General features: G+C 40.2%; 1 protein-coding gene and 1 pseudogene across 1 annotated transcript; both read right to left on the bottom strand.

The window, feature by feature from the left end:
• Nucleotides 1-4,828: 4,828 nt before the first annotated feature.
• On the bottom strand, nucleotides 4,829-5,767 carry LOC139705622 (olfactory receptor 2L13-like). The gene has a single exon (XM_071611779.1). The coding sequence runs from the start codon at nucleotides 5,765-5,767 to the stop codon at nucleotides 4,829-4,831; it is 939 nt and encodes a 312-aa protein (XP_071467880.1).
• Nucleotides 5,768-13,339: 7,572 nt separating this feature from the next.
• Nucleotides 13,340-14,151, bottom strand: LOC139705827 (olfactory receptor 2L13-like; annotated as a pseudogene).
• Nucleotides 14,152-18,121: the final 3,970 nt, after the last annotated feature.

Raw genomic sequence — 18,121 nt, 5'->3', positions numbered from 1 at the left:
CCAGAATAGCTAAAACAATTCTCAGCAAGAAGAGTGAAGCAGGTGGCATCACTATACCAGACCTTAAACTGTACTACAGAGCAATAGTGACAAAAACAGCATAGTATTGGCACCAAAACAGACTGATAGACCAATGGTACAGAATTGTGGACACAAAGGCTAACCGACAAAATTACATTGTCTTATATTAAACAAAGGTGTCAAAAACATACATTGGAGAAAAGATAGCCTCTTCAACAAATGGTGCTGGGAAAACTGGAAATCCATATGCAACAAGATAAAATTAAACTCCTATCTCTCTCCCTGTACAAAACTCAACTCAAAGTGGGCCAAGGACCTAGGAATTAAACCAGAGACCTTGCATCTAATAGAAGGAAAAGTAGGCCCTAATCTTCAATATGTGAGATTTGGCCCCAACTTCCTTAATAAGACTCCTATAGTGCAAGAAATAAAACCAAGAATCAATAAATGGGATGGAATTAAACTAAGAAGTTTCTTCTCAGCAAAAGAAATAATCTGTGAAGTGAATAGAGAGCCAATATCTTGGGAGCAAATTTTTTTCCACACATCAGATAGAGCACTAATCTCTAGGATATATAAAGAACTCAAAAACCTTAATTCCAAAAACCCCCCCCAAAACCAGATAACCAAATCAATAAATGGGCAGGGACCTGAACAGACCTTCTCAGAAGATAAAACAATACTTTAAAATAGCAGTTGCTGTTTAACCACAGATGTACAAACCTTAATTTTTCTAAGACTAATTGCTCTAGAGAATAAGACACAATGTAAATAGTATTTTTAAAACTTTTTGTCACTTTAACATATAGATAAAACTTTGGTTTATATCAGTACATTAATATTTGTTCTTATGGAACAACTGTGAACAGTTTTAACTGTTTATGTTACTTATATATAACCAATTTAGTTATACATAACCTTTTAATATTTATCCTTTATTTATAGACTTTACGTTACTTAATTAGACCCTCTTATTGTTTACTTAGATGTATTACAATTATACTTTGCCACATAAAGTCTTTTTTACCTGGAAATATTTTTTTCCTTTCACTAAATAAATCGTTATATTTAGAAACTTTTAATATTTTTTAATCCACTTGATCCATTTCTGTTTATACTTTGAAATAACCCTTATAAATTTTGGAATTTATATAAGTTACTCTATTTTAATAAGATGAAATGCTTTGTTATTTACAGTACTCTAATTGAATTATAGTTGAAGCCTTTGGACCCCTTGTATATAAAATTATACCAGTTGGGACATTAACTTTTAATGCCTTTTTTTTATCTCTAGCTTTTACTTTTGACCTTTTTTTAGAGCGGTTTTCAGCCATTTACATTTTAATGCAAGCTTTAGTGAGCATAGTTAAAACCTTTTAACCATTTTTTAACATTAGAAACAAACTGAGGTAGGGCTGGGGTTGTGGCTCAGGGGTAGAGCACTGGATCCTCAGCACCACATATGCATACATAAAATAAAGGTACTGTGTCCAACTACAACTTGTATATATATTAAAAAAAATGAGGTAGAAACTAATACAAAACAAAAAAAGGGAACAAACAATAACACACAACAAACAAAACAAGTAATCTTGTTTTAGTTATGACAAAAAGTAATTTTAAATGTCTTTTTAATTTATCAATTTATAAAAGCACCAATAATGTTTAAGTATTTTACCTTATGAAATTTAAGGAATTAAGAGTTTTTGATATTATATTTAACAGTTAGCATTGTAACTTTGTAAACCAATCATGTGTCTCTAACAAACACATCCATGGTTAATTTCATATACGTCAGATCTAATTTACTTATTTTTTTGAAAAAAAAGCCAAGATATCAGCCTTGAATAGCATTAGTCATTTTTTTCCTATTGAAGAAAAAAATCCTAGAGACAATGGATATTAGATACTTTATAGACATTAACATTTTATTCACAACTGTTTGACCACCTAGAAACAAAACTGTGCATTAGTAAGTTTAAACATATTTGTACTCTTATTTATTTATCCTATTTAAATTGAACTTTTTAAATCATCTGAACCAAAGGTATTTGGATCCATTTTTAAATTTTAATTTATGAGCTTGTATGTCAATTTTGGTACCAAATATAGCAATAGACATAGCAATACATGTAGATAGACAGTACACCGGTACACCTACACAAAACAAACAGATAAACAAAAGACTGGTAGGTTATTTTTTTAAAACCTATTAGATTGAGAGTTAACTCTTATAAATCGGCCTTAGAACAATGCAAAATGTAATCAGAAAAACACATTAACCTAGGCGTTTCAGATCAAAATTATGAATTTAACAAATATAGAATTTTAAAAGTCTTCCTGGCCTTTGTCCTGAGGTGGTCCTGCTCATCAAAGGTGAAAAGAGTTAGGGAAACATAAGACAAATGATGGGGCCTTATTCCTCCTTGAAGGAACTTCCCAAAGATGCAGCTCCATTGGTCTCCTTGGGAAAGTCCCCAGGTTGGGGTCCCATTCTAAACTGTTTTTTCTGGTGTCTTGGATAGCAGCCACCAAATTTTTGCCTGACATTTTTAATAGTTGGGAGTTTTTCATGCTTGCAAATACTGAGAAACAAAAGCCAAATTTTCTAGACAAAATTATGCTTTTTGTTATACAATTTAGAAATAATAATTTCATAAAACACTTTAGTTCTAATCTGCCCTCTGTAGGAACTGACATTGTCTACCCTGCAGGCCACCTGGCCCAGTTCCTAAATGAAGGCATTCTCTAGAATGCTTTTTTTTTCTTTTTCTTTTACCTATAGCTTTTACTTTTGACCTTTTTTTAGAGCTGTTGGCAGCCATTTACATTTTAATGCAAGCTTTAGTGAGCACAGTTACAAACCTTTTAACCATTTGTTAACACTAGAAACAAACTGAGGTAGGGCTGGGGTTGTGGCTCAGCACCACATATGCATACATAAAATAAAGGTATTATGTCCAACTAAAACTAACATATATAATATATATTATAAATATATTATATATATTATAAATATATTATAAATATATATATATATATATATTATACATATATATATATATAAACAAAAAAAATAAGGTAGAAACTAACACAAAACAAAAAGGGAACAACAATAACAAACGACAAACAAGACAAAAACACAAGACAGACAATGAAACACACAACAGGTAAGGCGCCAAAGACAAATTTAACTGACAGAAAACCAGGCTCAGACCAGAGGACTGAGTAAAAACCAGACTTGGAGCAGAGGGCTGAGTAAAAACCTGACTCAGAGCAGAGGACCGAGGAAAAAACCAGGCCAGAGGATTAAGGAACGTCTGGCTAGCCCTGGACTCAGAAAATAATGCCGCATCCAACTTTCCCCAGCCTCTCCAGGTGCAGATCCACACAGATCAGACTTACCTTCCCAGGGAAACACAGACAACTCTTGGTAGTTTTAGATGGTGGGGGGTCAGAAGTGAGGAACATCTTCTCAGAGGCCTTCCCCTAGGTGATCTCTTTGCCAAGGCCCTCCCTTGGTGGTCCTGAGCGATCTGCAGAAAGCAAGAAAAGTAGGTCCTTGTGGGACCTCCAGATGTTGTGGGGCAGGTCACTCAGAAAACACACCAAGTCCCAGTTTTGTCTAAATTGAAGAGTCTTTATTTAGCCAGCTGGCAACTGCTCCCCACAGGACCCATAACTATCTCTGCAAGGAACAGCCCCAAGCCTGAGCATTTTAGGATATTTAAAGACAAAAACTGCAAAACCCAGATCGGGGTTGATATAGCTGCAAGCAAGCAGGTACAGAAGCTGAACTGGGCAGTCAGAGCGACAATGCAATGGGTACATTGGTATTTCCCATGGGACTTTCCAGGTTGGCATAAGGAGCAAGCAAGCAGAAGGGAAGTGGGTCAAAATGATCCTAGTTGAGTACAAGTTAGAGAGTGGTTACTAACATCTAGACAGTCTCTTACAGGGTACATGCCCAAGAAAAATGAAACCAAAGAGAACAATTTTACATTGTATAAGAATTGCTATTTTGTCTTGCCAAGTATGTCATGCTAGGTAACTATTAATGGGTACAGAGGCTGGGCTTTCCCATGGGAGAAGCATTTCTTACATGACATGAAGTCTAAGGGTAAAATGGAGTCTGTTTGCTCACTGCCCATATAGCCTGGCCCATAACACTAGGAGCCTCTTGAAGCTAATTATTTTTGCAAGTATTAAAACTAAAAATTAAAAGAAAAATGGCTTTTTGTACACAGTTTCAAATACAATTCTTTGTCCCAAGACAAGGGAACATAGTCAAAACAATAAGGCACATTGTGTACTAAAGGAGAAGACTGCAAGTCACCAGAGGTCCTATCATCAGTAGACACTGAGTCATGTGACCTTGGGACACCTGAAATATGTAAAGTGCAAGTTGGTATGAGTTATAAAATCCACACAAGGGTCTGCAAAATTAGAATGAAAACAAGATATAAAAGCACAATAATAATATCAGATATGTAGAAATGATAAACGTCAAATTCAGTACATCTATATTTACACTAATATTACTTTATGTAAAAAAGTTGTAACAACAGTACAATATAAATCAATTCATTGTTCATGCTGTATTAATTATAGCATTTCCTATAAAACACATGTAATAATTATTATACTTATGCTTAGAAATTGACATAACTAATTAATTTAGCTAATAAATATATTACTAAAAATCTAATTACATATGTAGATTATAGTATACATCTATAGGTCAGCACTGTTCTAGAGTTCCTGTCTGCATGGAGAGAAGCCATACAGAAGAGCAGAGATGACCATGTCACTTCTTTCTGGAGGAGAGCATCCCCCACACTCTTCCCATGGCCCCCAGCACCTCCTTGTTCCTCAGGCTGTAGATGATGGGGTTGAGCATGGGGGTGAGGATGGTGTAGAAGACAGCCAGGCTTTTATCCTCTGCTGGGGTGCGGAGACTCCTGGGCCGGAGATAAGTGTAGACAAAAGGAGCATAGTAAAAGGTCACCACGGTTAAATGTGTGGAGCACGTGGTGAAGGCCTTTTTCCTCCCCTCTTTTGAGCGCATGTGGAAGACAGCAAAAAGGACCCGTCCATAGGAGGCCATGATGCCAAGGAAAGGAAGGAGGAGAAATATGACTGTGCTCCCAAAAATTGTGTACTCATAGACCCAGGTGTCCATACAGACCAGAGGCAACATGGTGGGGACCTCACAGAAAAAGTGATTGATGACCCTAGACCTGCAGTAAGGAAGATGAAGGGCATAGATGGTATGTACCAGAGAGTGAATGGAACCCAATATCCAGGTTCCTATGATCATCTTCAAACACATGATTTTACTCATGCGGACAGGGTAGTGGAGGGGGTGGCAGATGGCCACAAAGCGGTCATAGGCCATGGAAGCCAGAAGTAAGCCTTCAGAACATGCGATGGTGACAAAGAAGAACATTTGCACACCACAGCCCAGGAAGGAGATGCTCTTCTGGCCGGAGAGGAAGTTGATGGCCATCTTGGGGACAGTGGTGGAGATGTACATCAGGTCCATGAGGGAGAGCTGGCTGAGGAGAAAGTACATGGGGGTGTGGAGCCGCGGGTCCAAGAAGATGAGGGCAGTCATCCCTGAGTTCCCCAAACAGGCGAGAACAAACACAGAGATGATCAGGAGCAAGAGAAGGAGGCCAGTTTGGTTTTGGGGTAACAGGCCCATTAAAATAAAGTCATTTAAAGTTTGGTTCCATTTCTCCATGAAAATGCACTGCTTTAATTTCTTTGAAATATAAGCAAAATTAAAACTAAGATCTAAACCTGAAAAGACACAGCAAAGAAAAATAAAAATGAATTGACTTCATTTGTGTTTTTTAGAATGAATTATTTTTCCTTCAACACCATTTCCTTGTTCAACTGTATTTAAGACCTGAATAGAATGTTCCTGCCCCAGTTCTCTCTGTAACCATCTCAGCACATCCTGGACACATACATGGTCTTGCAATACAAAGTCTATACCAGGCACAGGAAACCCAGTGAGGTAGCTGGAGCCTTCCTGCCTGCTGACTCCTGGCAGGAGCATTCCTAGGAGTATGCACCAGGCTCAGCCCCAGAGGAAGCCAGGATCCTGCTTTCCCAGCTCCCCAACTCAGCACTCGTGTTCACCACAGACGTGGCCTGTGGGGCGCAGAAGTGCCCTGTGTGCTTGAGTCTGCATCCTCAGTGACTTCCCCTCCTCCACACCTTTAGTGCCTGCTCTCCCCTCCCCACTGGCACTGCTGCAGCTGAGTAAGCCAGGGTCTTCTCCCAGAGCTGTGCTGCTCACCTCCTAAACAGAAGCTGCTCTGCTGGTCCTAGAAGTGGGTCACCGTCCAAAGCATTGTTCTTAAATGTAAGGGTATTTTATGTTATATAAGATCCAACCTAATTACAATAAGGTATTTGCATAGTCTCTCTTTCCTAAAGAGGTGTCCTTTTTCTGATGGCCTGAAAACCCAAAACAAACACATAGAAATCCATATACATTTTTATTGTCTTCATATAAGCAAATAACATGTTAAAAGTGACAGATTAAATAATGTGCAAAATAGTTTTCACCCTGTTTTTCAGAGCACCAGTTAGAACTAGCATGGTAATGGAAATATAGCATCAGTGTAGATATAGAAATGGAAATATAGCATGGGTGTAGATATGGGAAACACACACACTCAGATATTCTTATTTTTATGGGAATCTTTAGATGCCCCAACTTTGTGAACTGTTCATCATATTACATTATTTCCTATAATTTATCAACAGCTCAAATTCTGTAAATTTAGGCATTAATGTCTTCATTTTAAAAATGGAATTCATTGATGTGAAGAATAACATTTTTATACTGAGTTCTTCTGGGTAACAGGCTATGAGCTCATCTACTTCCTATTTTAATCATTTAGTAATGTTTTGGAAAAAGCTTTCCCTCTGTATACGATTCATTCAATTCGTGTTAGCATTGGACTCCTCCAAGAGATCATGCCTGATTCCACATGGGGACCAGGTGAGATCACGGGGACCTCAGGTGATCATTTTATCTTCCTGTCCTGTAGTTACGTTTTTACCTAGTCCAGGCAGGAGAGTGGGTCTTATGCTGATCCGTCCAACTAGGAAGATTTGGAGCAGTGGTGCCTTACTGACTTGTAGCTTACATGTTTGTAATTATCATCTTCATAGTTAATCATTTAAGAAAAAGAAAACAACAGTTAGGTGTTAATCATTTAGAGTAAAATAAAAATGAGTAAAATTCCCTTCGTAGATAACATCGTTGCTTCTTCTGCCCATGCCATGACTAGGAAATTTATACCTGGAACTTGGACCCTTCATAGCCTCTCTTTTCTCTTTGTATCATTCCTGTCATGGCAAGTTTTTCTATCATTCAGTCTCCTAAATATTCAGAATTGTGTTTTATATTTCTAGTCTATGTGTTTTGACTTCTTTATTTATATAGACTTGGTATGAGATTTTCTACTTTATATGTTTGTGTTCTTCCATCTTAAAAAAATACTGATGACACACCCTGTCCCAGCTATTCCTTTTGATGCTTATTTTGCATTATCAATGTTGAAAAGGAAGGAAAAGATATTAATAATTTGTTGCCATTATTCACATTTAATAATTTAAAATCAACTATCACTTTATAAAACTCTAGTAAGAATGAATAAAACTGTGAGAATTTATCATAAAACTTGGAAAGCATTTTGATAGCTATGAAATTGACAAATATTGATAGTTCAATATTCATGGTCAGGAGCCCAACAGGAGCATAGAATCACAGCACAAAAGAGGTGGGAACACAGGCTCCTCTGCTTCTAACAACTTTAGGAACAAAAACTCAAGATCTCACAGAGAAGATAAAAACACCAGATCCACAGCATGTGACACATTTGTTCCTTCATATTGAGTAATTATTGATGGCAGTGTTCCTGGCTATTGACTTGGTTTAATGGTTAAAATAGACAACATTCCACAGTCTGGAGCTCATATTTAGTGGGTGACAGAGACAACAGAGCAGCAGCTCAGATGCATGCTGTGAGGTGTGTGGACATTAGTGACAGCAAGAACCATAGAGCAGGAAGGAAGGACAGAGGGACAACTGGGAAGCAGCACTGAGCACCTCTCCAAGGAGGTGCTGCTGGGGTCCTCAGGCTCTGGACCACTCTGCACAGACTGAGGAGCAGGACCAGTCCTGGAGGGAGCCTGCCTGGGTCATCAGGACAGCAGCAGAGACAAGAGGGCCCTAGAAACTCAGGCCCCAGGGCAAGTGTGAAAGGAGGAGAGGACTCAGACTCTGCTCTGGACCAGGTGAGAGGCCAGTGGGTGTGGCATGGGGTCAGGTCCCCCTTCTGGAGCTCACACAGGAGGCTCTGGTTGAGGAGAGAGCTGAGAGGAGGAGCCCAGGGCAGAGACTGGGCAGTGGGCAATGAGGACAGCTGGGGCTCCCCTGGGTTAACAAAGGAACCCAAACATGCCAAGTACCCCTGAGGCCTGGGCACATCAGCATAGCTGGGTGCCACTTAGGGACAGGGTGGGACACATTGAATCCTCTGTCTCTGGTCCCCATCTCAGGGGCTATTGCATCATAGGCTCTCAGCAGATCTGTTGATTAACTGAACCAAATATTAGCCTCAGACATAAGTCAGAATATAGACCAAAGTGAGAAAATGTGACTGGTGTTATCAGTCCTTCTTTAGCCTATAGACCCTGAAAAGTATGCATGAGCGTCTCTCAGGGACTTTCTCCACTCCTTTGATTTGTCCAAGTTTAACTTCATAGGCAGACAGGAGCTAATAACCCTGGCAGTGCCAAGCCCTGAATACTTAATATGCTATAAGTTTATGCCTTCTTTGGGCCCATCATTTTGAAGAGAGACCTGTGCTTACATTTAGACTATCTACTGTATACACTACAACTCAGAATATTATTAAGAAATTTTGATGGTAGTTTACTAGAATAATTTTTTTTTTTCTAAATTGAAACTCTCACATTTCAGGCAATGGTTGAGATCAGCTCAGGACACGTACATCTGTGAGTCTAAGCTTCTAGGATCTGGGTCATTGGAATTAGACATGAGGGTCAATTTTCATTGATTACCCGTGACTTACTTAATCAGGCATGGAATTTTATTTCATACCCCAGAATTACATAATACACCTGCTCTTAGCTACTTTATTTCTTGCAGAATAACCTTCTGGTTGCTATAAGGTTGAAGTTTAATCTCTCCCTTCATCATCCTACAAGACACACTGCTCAAATACAGAAAGTGAAGAAACTCTCACTGGAAAGGGCCTAATACATGTAGATGCAGCAAGTGTAGAAAGCTGAGTTTTTCTTGGTAAAGTCACAAGAAATGCACTTTTTTTTTTTTCTGGTGCTGTGGATTAAACCCAGGGCCTCATACATGTGAGGCAAGCACTCTACCAACTGAGCTATATCCCCAGCCTGTAATGCACACTTTTAGAAGTGTTGTAGATAATCAGCCCAAGACCTATAAGTAAATTTTTCCTGTGAGCCTCAGCTAACTCAGTCCCAACAGTTTCATATGAGAGCTGAGAAGATGGAATTGAATGAACTTTGTGTGTAGCACATAGAGGGGCCTGATTGTGTGTCTATCCCTTCACTTCCTCCCATACGTTAAACATTGAGGACACTCAAGCCCAGAGAAATTCATGATTTCAAGGTCACATCACATGGAATTTCAACAGGTTTACATAGCCTCATTTTACATTTAAGTTTACTCATATTCTTTCTGGTTTACTATAGTATTGTGTGTGTGTGTGTTTGTGTGTGTGTCTGTGTGCAATATAAAGTGTTTCCTCATGAAAGAAAAACCACATCTCTAAAATAAAATAACAACCTGAGTTATCGCTAACCCAAATCAACTGAGATCAATAGTATCATCGCAACTCACAATGTCCGGAGTTCTGCAGTTTTTATTGTGGGAGATGTAGTTTTATAACAACAAGATCCCCTCCTGAGAGTCCATTGAACTATTTAAAATATTTAAACCCAAGGCCATGTTCATAGTCAGCCAGGTTAAGCATCTTGGTCCTGCCACTGGGCAGCAGCCCTGAATCTGACCAAGCCTTCCCGAGCAGAGAAACCACAGGCAGCAGGAAGGAACACTCACAACACATTCAGAGCTCACTGCTCCCACCTCTACCACTGTCTTTATGCTCAAATCACAAAGCTCTTCACCTTGTGCAGTGTTCCCTATGATATCGCTTTGCTCACACATCTTCCTTTGCTATTATCTTGTTCAAGTGAAAACAGATAGAAATGTCACACTTACTTCCTTGGGTTATATAAGAGGGATAGGAAAAGCTAATGCATATGATATTCTTCTGTCAATTCTTAGATGTCCTTTTTTCTCCTCTAATTGATCCCAACCCCAAGAAAAGAGAATCCTTGATTTTTTTCGCCTGATCAACTCCAGTTTAAGTTCAGACATATCAACCAACTGTCTTTGTACCCAGAATTAATTTCTACAGGGATGCAAGCACTTACTCCAGAATGTGATTGCAGAGCTGTAAAGGATACTAGATAGTGATTTCTGAAATCCCCTCTTTGCGTAAGTTAGAGAACGTAGGATCAAGAAGATGCAGAAATTAATTATGAGTGCTCAGTTGAATAACAGCAATATTAGAAGAAGGGATAATTACCTTTTACTGTCTTGTCAGTTCCCAAAGGAAAATTGGCATTCATGACTAAACTAAATTATGCTATGAACAAATACCCTGATTTGGCTAAAGTGAAAAGTTGACATACAGGTCCTGTGATAATAATAGGATTTGGGCTCAGAGACTATCTAGACTGCCAACTTTACCCCCGACTGGGAAACTAAGCTGGGAAATTACATAAGACTAACTGAAGAACTATCTGAAAGAGTAATAAGACTAACAAGACTGCCAAGTGTCTTTTGCAGGGATGGAAATTAATGAAAATGAGGATTTCTTATTATCTTATAAAACCTCAGATTTGGGAACCATGTAAGTGCACATTTCATGTTATCTCAGGCATTTATCTGTGACATGGAGTTTCCTGTGATAGGAAGTGATGGCAGAATATTGTTTAATGAGATAGGACTTTGTAAACACATTACCCATGTAATGGAACTATCCCCGCTTTAAATCTCATTAGTGGATCAGTTGTAAAGAGATATTTTACCATTGCTGTTCATCTTTGTGGATACATTCTCTCCCCCGCCCCTTGCTCAGGGTGGTTCCCATTGCATATGCCTGCAGAACTGCCAGCTAAACTCCACCTCCACCCTGCAGCCAGTCAAGTCCATTTGGCAGGATGAAACGTTTCTGGAGAGGACTGCAAGCCACGGTGACAGGTCTGAGCTCAGTTTGATGGACACAACTCTCCGTTTTTCCCTTTGGATGTCACTATGTGTTCTTAATCTCCAAATCTAGCAATGCTTGCCTTGACCAAGCTCCAACAGCCTTCTACATTCCTTTAACTCAGCTTAGAAAAGAAAAATGTTATTAGGAAAACACCATCAGTCAAAAGTCAGATCTCTTGCACTAAGTCACTGGTCTCCTTCACTCTGGGCCCAGGTATGCAGCCTTGTTTCCACTGACAGAGCAGGAAGTGTCCCTTCTCTAGACTACCCTCTCCTGTTTTGGCAGGGAGCTCATTTCTTCTTTTCACCTCTCCTTTGTGGGCTCCTATCAGCTCAGTTGTCCTCAGAAGCCTCAGAAGCACCAAATATGAACTTTTCAGAGGACACAGGAGAAGTCACCAGGGTTAATCAGGACAAGGTCCCCACCACACACTGAATCTGCAGGCCTCATGATCTGAGCTTCCCGGGTTCCAGGGTCATGAGCAATGGACTGTGTCACTTATAAGTTAGTTTAAAACATCCTGTTAAAGCAGATTGAGGTACAGTTTCTTCTGTTCTTGTCAGTTGCTCTCCTTTGGAAAGGACCTAAGAAATACTGAGTAAATTAAGCGGAGGTGTTTAGTGCAGGCCCTATCCTCATTCCAGACAGTGAATAGTAGAAGGAACCAGGAACGTGGTCCACTCTGAAACAACCATGCCTTGGTGAACTCGGGCATCACTCTGAACATCGTTTGCTGGGGAGCCAACCTGGGGCATTGTGCCCTGCAATGTCAGTGATGGACTCACTCAAGCCCCTCTTGCTTATAGTGCCTATTTGTGTATTTTAACATGCACACAAAGAAAAGCAATCTGATAAGACTGATCTAAGATAGTCCTGAGATACCAGAAGGGGAAATAATTAATATCACAAACAACTGCTTCACAAACTGCCCAGCAGTTTGTCTTCATGACTACATTTGTTGTTCTCAGCAGGTTTTGATGGAACTGAAAAATGTGACCTTAAGACTAATTTTATGAAGAAGCTGCTAGACTTAACTTTCAGAGCTTGCCTGCTCCCATGATGACTCAGGAACATTCCTCTTCCTAATGAGCCTCCTCCTTTCCCCCTTTTTCCAGACATAGCGGAGTCCCTCCAACCTGTGCACAGTGCCCTGTATTACGAACCTATTCTTCAATCCCAGAGAAAAAGCCTTGTTTGAAGGTCCATCTCTTTTTTTGTTTGTGTGATTGATTGATTCACAATCAATCAAATTGATTGATTGATTGAATGCCTTTCCTTCAAAGATCAGAGATAGTGTAACTTTTCATGCTAAGAACTCTTTATTACCAGCAAATATGGAAAACTTTAAGGCACTCAGAAATGACTCTGAAATTCTTCACCTGTAGGTCCTCTGGAGTGAGAGAATACTTTAGTCATGCCCACTGCCATGTGATGCACACAGAGGCTCTCCTTCCCCTTCAATTCCTGACAGAGGTCCTGAACTTTGGAGATACCAGCCCCATGTGGCAGTGGACACTTGAAATGCATTTTCTGTCCATTGCTCTGTGCCATGAATTTAAAATGCACACACGGGTTGATGACTTAGAATGACAACAATAAAAGTGATATTTTCATAATAAATTCACAGAAATGAAAACATGTAAATATCAGTACAAGTTTTATTACATTAATAATACTATTGGAACAAACAATGTGTTATAATAACAAACTATAAATACCAGAATTAATTACAACAGTTAATTTTAACATTACTTATGTTTTCAACTAATTAATATATTAACAATCCTTACAAATGGTTATATGTGATGATCATTTTATTGTAAATTAATTTCACATTGAAGTGTGTCCAACAAAAGCTATGACTCTATATCTTACAGTTAGCTTGGTCATTGCAGCTCTAGGGCTTAGTCTGAATGGAAGGAGGAAATATTGAGGAGCAGGGACAGCCATGCTCATTTCTTCCTAGAGGAGAACATCCCCCATACTCTTCTCATGGCCCCCAGCACCTCCTTGTTCCTCAGGCTGTAGATGATGGGATTGAGCATGGGGGTGAGGATGGTGTAGAAGACAGCCATGTTCTTATCCTCTTCGGGTGAGCGGAGACTCTTGGGCTGGAGATAAGTGAAGGCAAAAGGAGCATAGTAAAATATTACCACAGTTAGATGTGTGGAGCACGTGGTGAAGGCCTTTTTCCTTCCCTCTTTTGAGCGCATGTGGAAGACAGCAAAAAGGACCCCCGTCCATAGGAGGCCATGATGCCAAGGAAAGGGAGGAGGAGAAATATGACTGTACTAAAAAAAATCATGTACTCGTAGACTGAGGTGTCTGCACAGGCTAAAGGCACCATGGCTGTAATGTCACAGTAGAAGTGATTGATGGCCCTAGACCTGCAGTAAGGAAGATGAAGGGTATAGGTGGTGTGTGACACAGAGTTGATGGAGCCCAGTGTCCAGGACCCCAGGATCATCTTCACACATACCCTTTTACTCATGCGGACAGGGTAGTGGAGGGGGTGGCAGATGGCCACAAAGCGGTCATAGGCCATGGAGGCCAGAAGTAAGCCTTCAGAACATGCCATGGTGGCAAATAAAAAGATCTGCATGGCACACCCCAGGAAGGAGATGCTCATCTGGCCAGAGAGGAAGTTGATGGCCATCTTGGGGACAGTGGAGGAGATGTACATCAGGTCCACGAGGGAGAGCTGGCTGAGGAGAAAGTACATGGGGGTGTGGAGCCGTGGGTCCAAGAAGATGAGGGCAGTCATCCCTGAGTTCCCCAAACAGGCGAGAACGAACACAAAGATGATCAGGAGCAAGAGAAGGAGGCCAGTTTGGTTTTGGGGTAACAGGGCCAACAAAATAAATTCATTTGAAGTTTGGTTCCATTTCTCCATGAAATTGTACTGCATTACTTTCCTTGAAAGAAAAACAAAAGTAGACACTAATGACTAAACATTAAATAAAGCATAAAAGTGGAATAAAAAGGCATTGTTTTATTAGTGTTTTTTAAAATGAATTATTTTTTCTTCAATACCTTAGCCTTTTTTCAATTGCTTTTAAGACTTGATTTCCATGTTCCTGCCCAGTTCTCTCAGGTAATCACCTCAGAAGTCGTAGACAGATGTAAGGTCTTAAGATATAAACTCGAGTACTACTTGTGTCAAACCCAGTGAGGTAGCTGGAGCCTTCCTGCCTGCTGACTCCCAGGACTATGCACCAGGCTCAGCCCTGGAGGAAGCCAGGATCCTGCTTTCCCAGCTCCCCAACTCAGCACTCAGGTTCACCACAGACATGGCCTGTGGGGCGCAGAAGTGCCCTGTGTGCTTGAGCCTGCATCCTCAGTGACCTCGCCTCCTCCACACCTTTAGTGCCTGCTCTCCCCTCCCCACTGGCACTGCTGCAGCTGAGTAAGCCAGGGTCTTCTCCCAGAGCTGTGCTGCTCACCTCCTAAACAGAAGCTGCTCTGCTGGTCCTAGAAGTGGGCCACCATTCAAAAACATTCTTCTGGAACACTATGGTATTATAGGTATTATATAATATCATTAATAATATAAAGGTATTATAGGCATTATGTAATATCATTAATAACATACAGGTATTATATAATATCCATGCTAATGATAATGTGCTCTTTGGCCAGTCTCTCATTCCCAGTGAGGTTTTCATTTTTGAATCCCCACAATCTCAAAATCAAACACATAGATATTCATACACATTTTTTCTTTTTTTCATAGAAACAAATTGCACATGAATAAGATGAAATATTATGCAAGGTTTTCACCCTATCTTTCCCAGCAGCCATCTAGAACTAGTGTGATAATGGACATGTAACATAAGTTTGAAAAACAGAATCATACACTCAGATATTCTTTCTGTTTTTAGGTGAATCTTTGAGATGTCCTACCTTCATTCACAGTACTTCATTCATCACAATCTGTGTACTCCCAGTTCTATAAATTTAAGTCTTAATGTCTTCATTTTCCATAAATTACCAGTAAAATTCATTGATGGGCATAATAGTGTTTTCACATAAAATTTTGCTCAGGATCAGATTCTGAGTCTGTGTGCCTACTTCATGTTTGTAATTGCATACTAGGGGTTTATTAAATGCTTTACCATGAGTACAAGAGTCATTGGATCAGTTTATATAAATATTGCTCTCCTCCGTACTCCAGGCTCGGTCAGGCTAGGTCATGCCTAATTCCATACTCCAGGCTAGGTCAGGCATGTAGACCTTGGAGAGAATGTTCATTTCCCTTCCTGTCCAGTGGTTTAGTTTCACTAGGTGTAGGCAGGAGGTGACTCTGCTGCTGAGCTGTTCACCTAGGAGGGAACATGACCACAGGTGGCTTCCAGACTATAGTTTAGTCAGGTGTGTTTTTGCCCCCTTCAGAGGAACTTATTTAAGTAAAGCAACATAAATTAGATGTCAACATTCACAGTAAAGAAATCAAAATCAGAAATTAATGATTAACTTTACATCCTAGATAATTTTTTTTCTGACTTAATATGCCCAGGCCTGTAATTGGGAACTTATATCTGTCATTCAGCTCTTTGTAGCATCCTTTCCAATTTAAGTCATCTCAATTCTGGCAATTTGTTTTTCATTCTCCCAAGTACACTGTGATTGCATCATTTCTTAAGTTCCCAACATATGTGATTTCCATCTTCTCTCATCTTGTGTCAGTATGGGATTTTCTACTTTATATATTTGTGCTCTTCCGACTGAAATGCTGATGTCCCATCCTGTAACAGATATCCACTGGGTAACCAGATTGTGTAACTAATTTTTCATAAAAAAACAATTATTAATTCTTGTTATAAAAACTCACATTTAGTAACAAAACAATTATTGCTTCATATAACTGTGGTAATCATGAAAAAAAACTATGCAAGAGAGCTTATCATAAAAAGTAGCAATGCATTGTTAGAACTAGCTAGTTGACAAAATATGACAGTGAAAACCTTCATGGAGAGGACTATAGTAGAACCACAAGGTCACCGGGTAGCAGGAGAGGTGGGGGTCCCAGGCAGCTGTGTGCTGAATAACTTAGAGATAAAAACCTATGACATCATAGGAAAAGACAACTGCAAGGCGTCTTCACAATGTATCCATTCTTTCAAATTAAGTTTCCATTTGGGGGCACTGCTGCTGCATATTGTCTTGCTCTAGTGGTTAAAATACACAACATTACACACTCTAGAGCTCATATTTAGTGGGTGACACAAACAACAGAGCAGCAGCTCAGATACATGCTGTGAGCCATGTGGACATTAGTGACAGCAAGAACCATAGAGCAGGGAGGAAGGACAGAGGGACAGCTGGGCAGCAGCACTGAGCACCACTCCAAGGAGGTGCTGCTGGAGCCCTCAGGCTCTGGACCACTCTGCACAGACTGAGGAGCAGGACCAGCCCTGGGGGAGCCTGCCTGGGTCATCAGGGAAGCAACAGCAAGGACAAGAGGGCTCTGGAAGCTCAGGCCCCAGGGCAAGTGTGTAGGGAGGGGAGGACTCAGACTCTGCTCTGGACCAGGTGAGAGGCCAGTGGGTGTGGCATGGGGTCAGGTCCCCTTCTGGAGCTCACATGGGAGGCTCTGGTTGAGCAGAGAGCTGAGAGGAGGAGCCCAGGACAGAGACTGGGCAGTGGGCAATGAGGACAGCTGGGGCTCCCCTGGGTTTAGCAAAGGAAGCCAAGCATGCCAGGGACCCCTGAGGCCTGGGCACATCAGCACAGCTGGGTGCTGCTTAGGGACAGGGTGGGACCCACTGAGTCCTCTGTGTCTATCTCTTGCACCAGGGGCTATTGCATAGTAGGCTCTTAGCAAATCCGCTGATCAACTGAACCAAATAATAGCCTTAGGATTAAATTTGTAAAATATTTCAAACTAACAAAATGTGACTAGATCATTTTATAAATCAGTTTTTGGCATCCTAGAAATAATGGCATGGCAGAGTCTTGAGTTTCTTACCTAAATCCTTTGTTTATTTTGATTTAAATTGAGAGAAAGGAAGGTGCCAACAGTCTGGTAGGACCAATCCCTGAACACACTCTTGCTTTAAGTTTATGTCTTCCATGGGCTAGTCATTTTAAAGGTAGGCTATATTTATATTAGATTCTTTGTTGCATAGATTAGAGTTCAGAGTATCATAAAATAGATTGATGTTAGTTACCAGAAAAACTATTTTTTCCCTAAATTGAAAATATTTATGTTGTCAAGTATGAAGGAGAAGAGTTCCATCAGGATCACATAATTCACTTTGGATTTCAATTTTTTAGGATCTGGGGCTTTGGAGTTAGACATGGGGGTCTATTCATTCTTTATTGGATTGAGGTGTTATTTTTTTTTTTTTTGCAACAGAATTACATGAAACACAACCTTCTTGGTTACAATATAACTTGGAGAATACAGTTCCTGGGATTTCAAGGTGGGTCTAAGATGAGAGTCTCCCTTGACCATCTTACAAAGCACATGGTTCAAATATATAGTTTAACGACCCTCATTTCACCAGGACATATAGTGTAACAAGTGTAGGACTTTGGTTTACCTTCCAAGTATTAAGAGTAATGCAGTTTTTAAAACATTGCAGCCAATCACCAATGAGCAAGACTAATGAGCAAGCTGCCTGAACTTTACTCAACTCATTTCCAGCATCCCCAGGTGGGAGCTGTGAAGGGAGTAAGCAAGCTCTGTGTGTTCAGCACACAGTAGGGCCTTAAGCTGCGTCCGTCTTCCC

This window comes from Marmota flaviventris, chromosome 5, assembly GCF_047511675.1.
Source record: "Marmota flaviventris isolate mMarFla1 chromosome 5, mMarFla1.hap1, whole genome shotgun sequence".
In the NCBI taxonomy this organism is placed as follows: Eukaryota; Metazoa; Chordata; class Mammalia; order Rodentia; family Sciuridae; genus Marmota; species Marmota flaviventris.
The sequence above is the reverse complement of the archived record's forward strand: the minus strand, read 5'-3'. Positions and strand labels throughout refer to the sequence as shown.

Coding starts and splice junctions, on each gene's coding strand:
- LOC139705622 (XM_071611779.1), bottom strand. CDS start 5,767: ATGGAGAAATGGAACCAAACTTTAAATGACTTTATTTTAATGGGCCTG.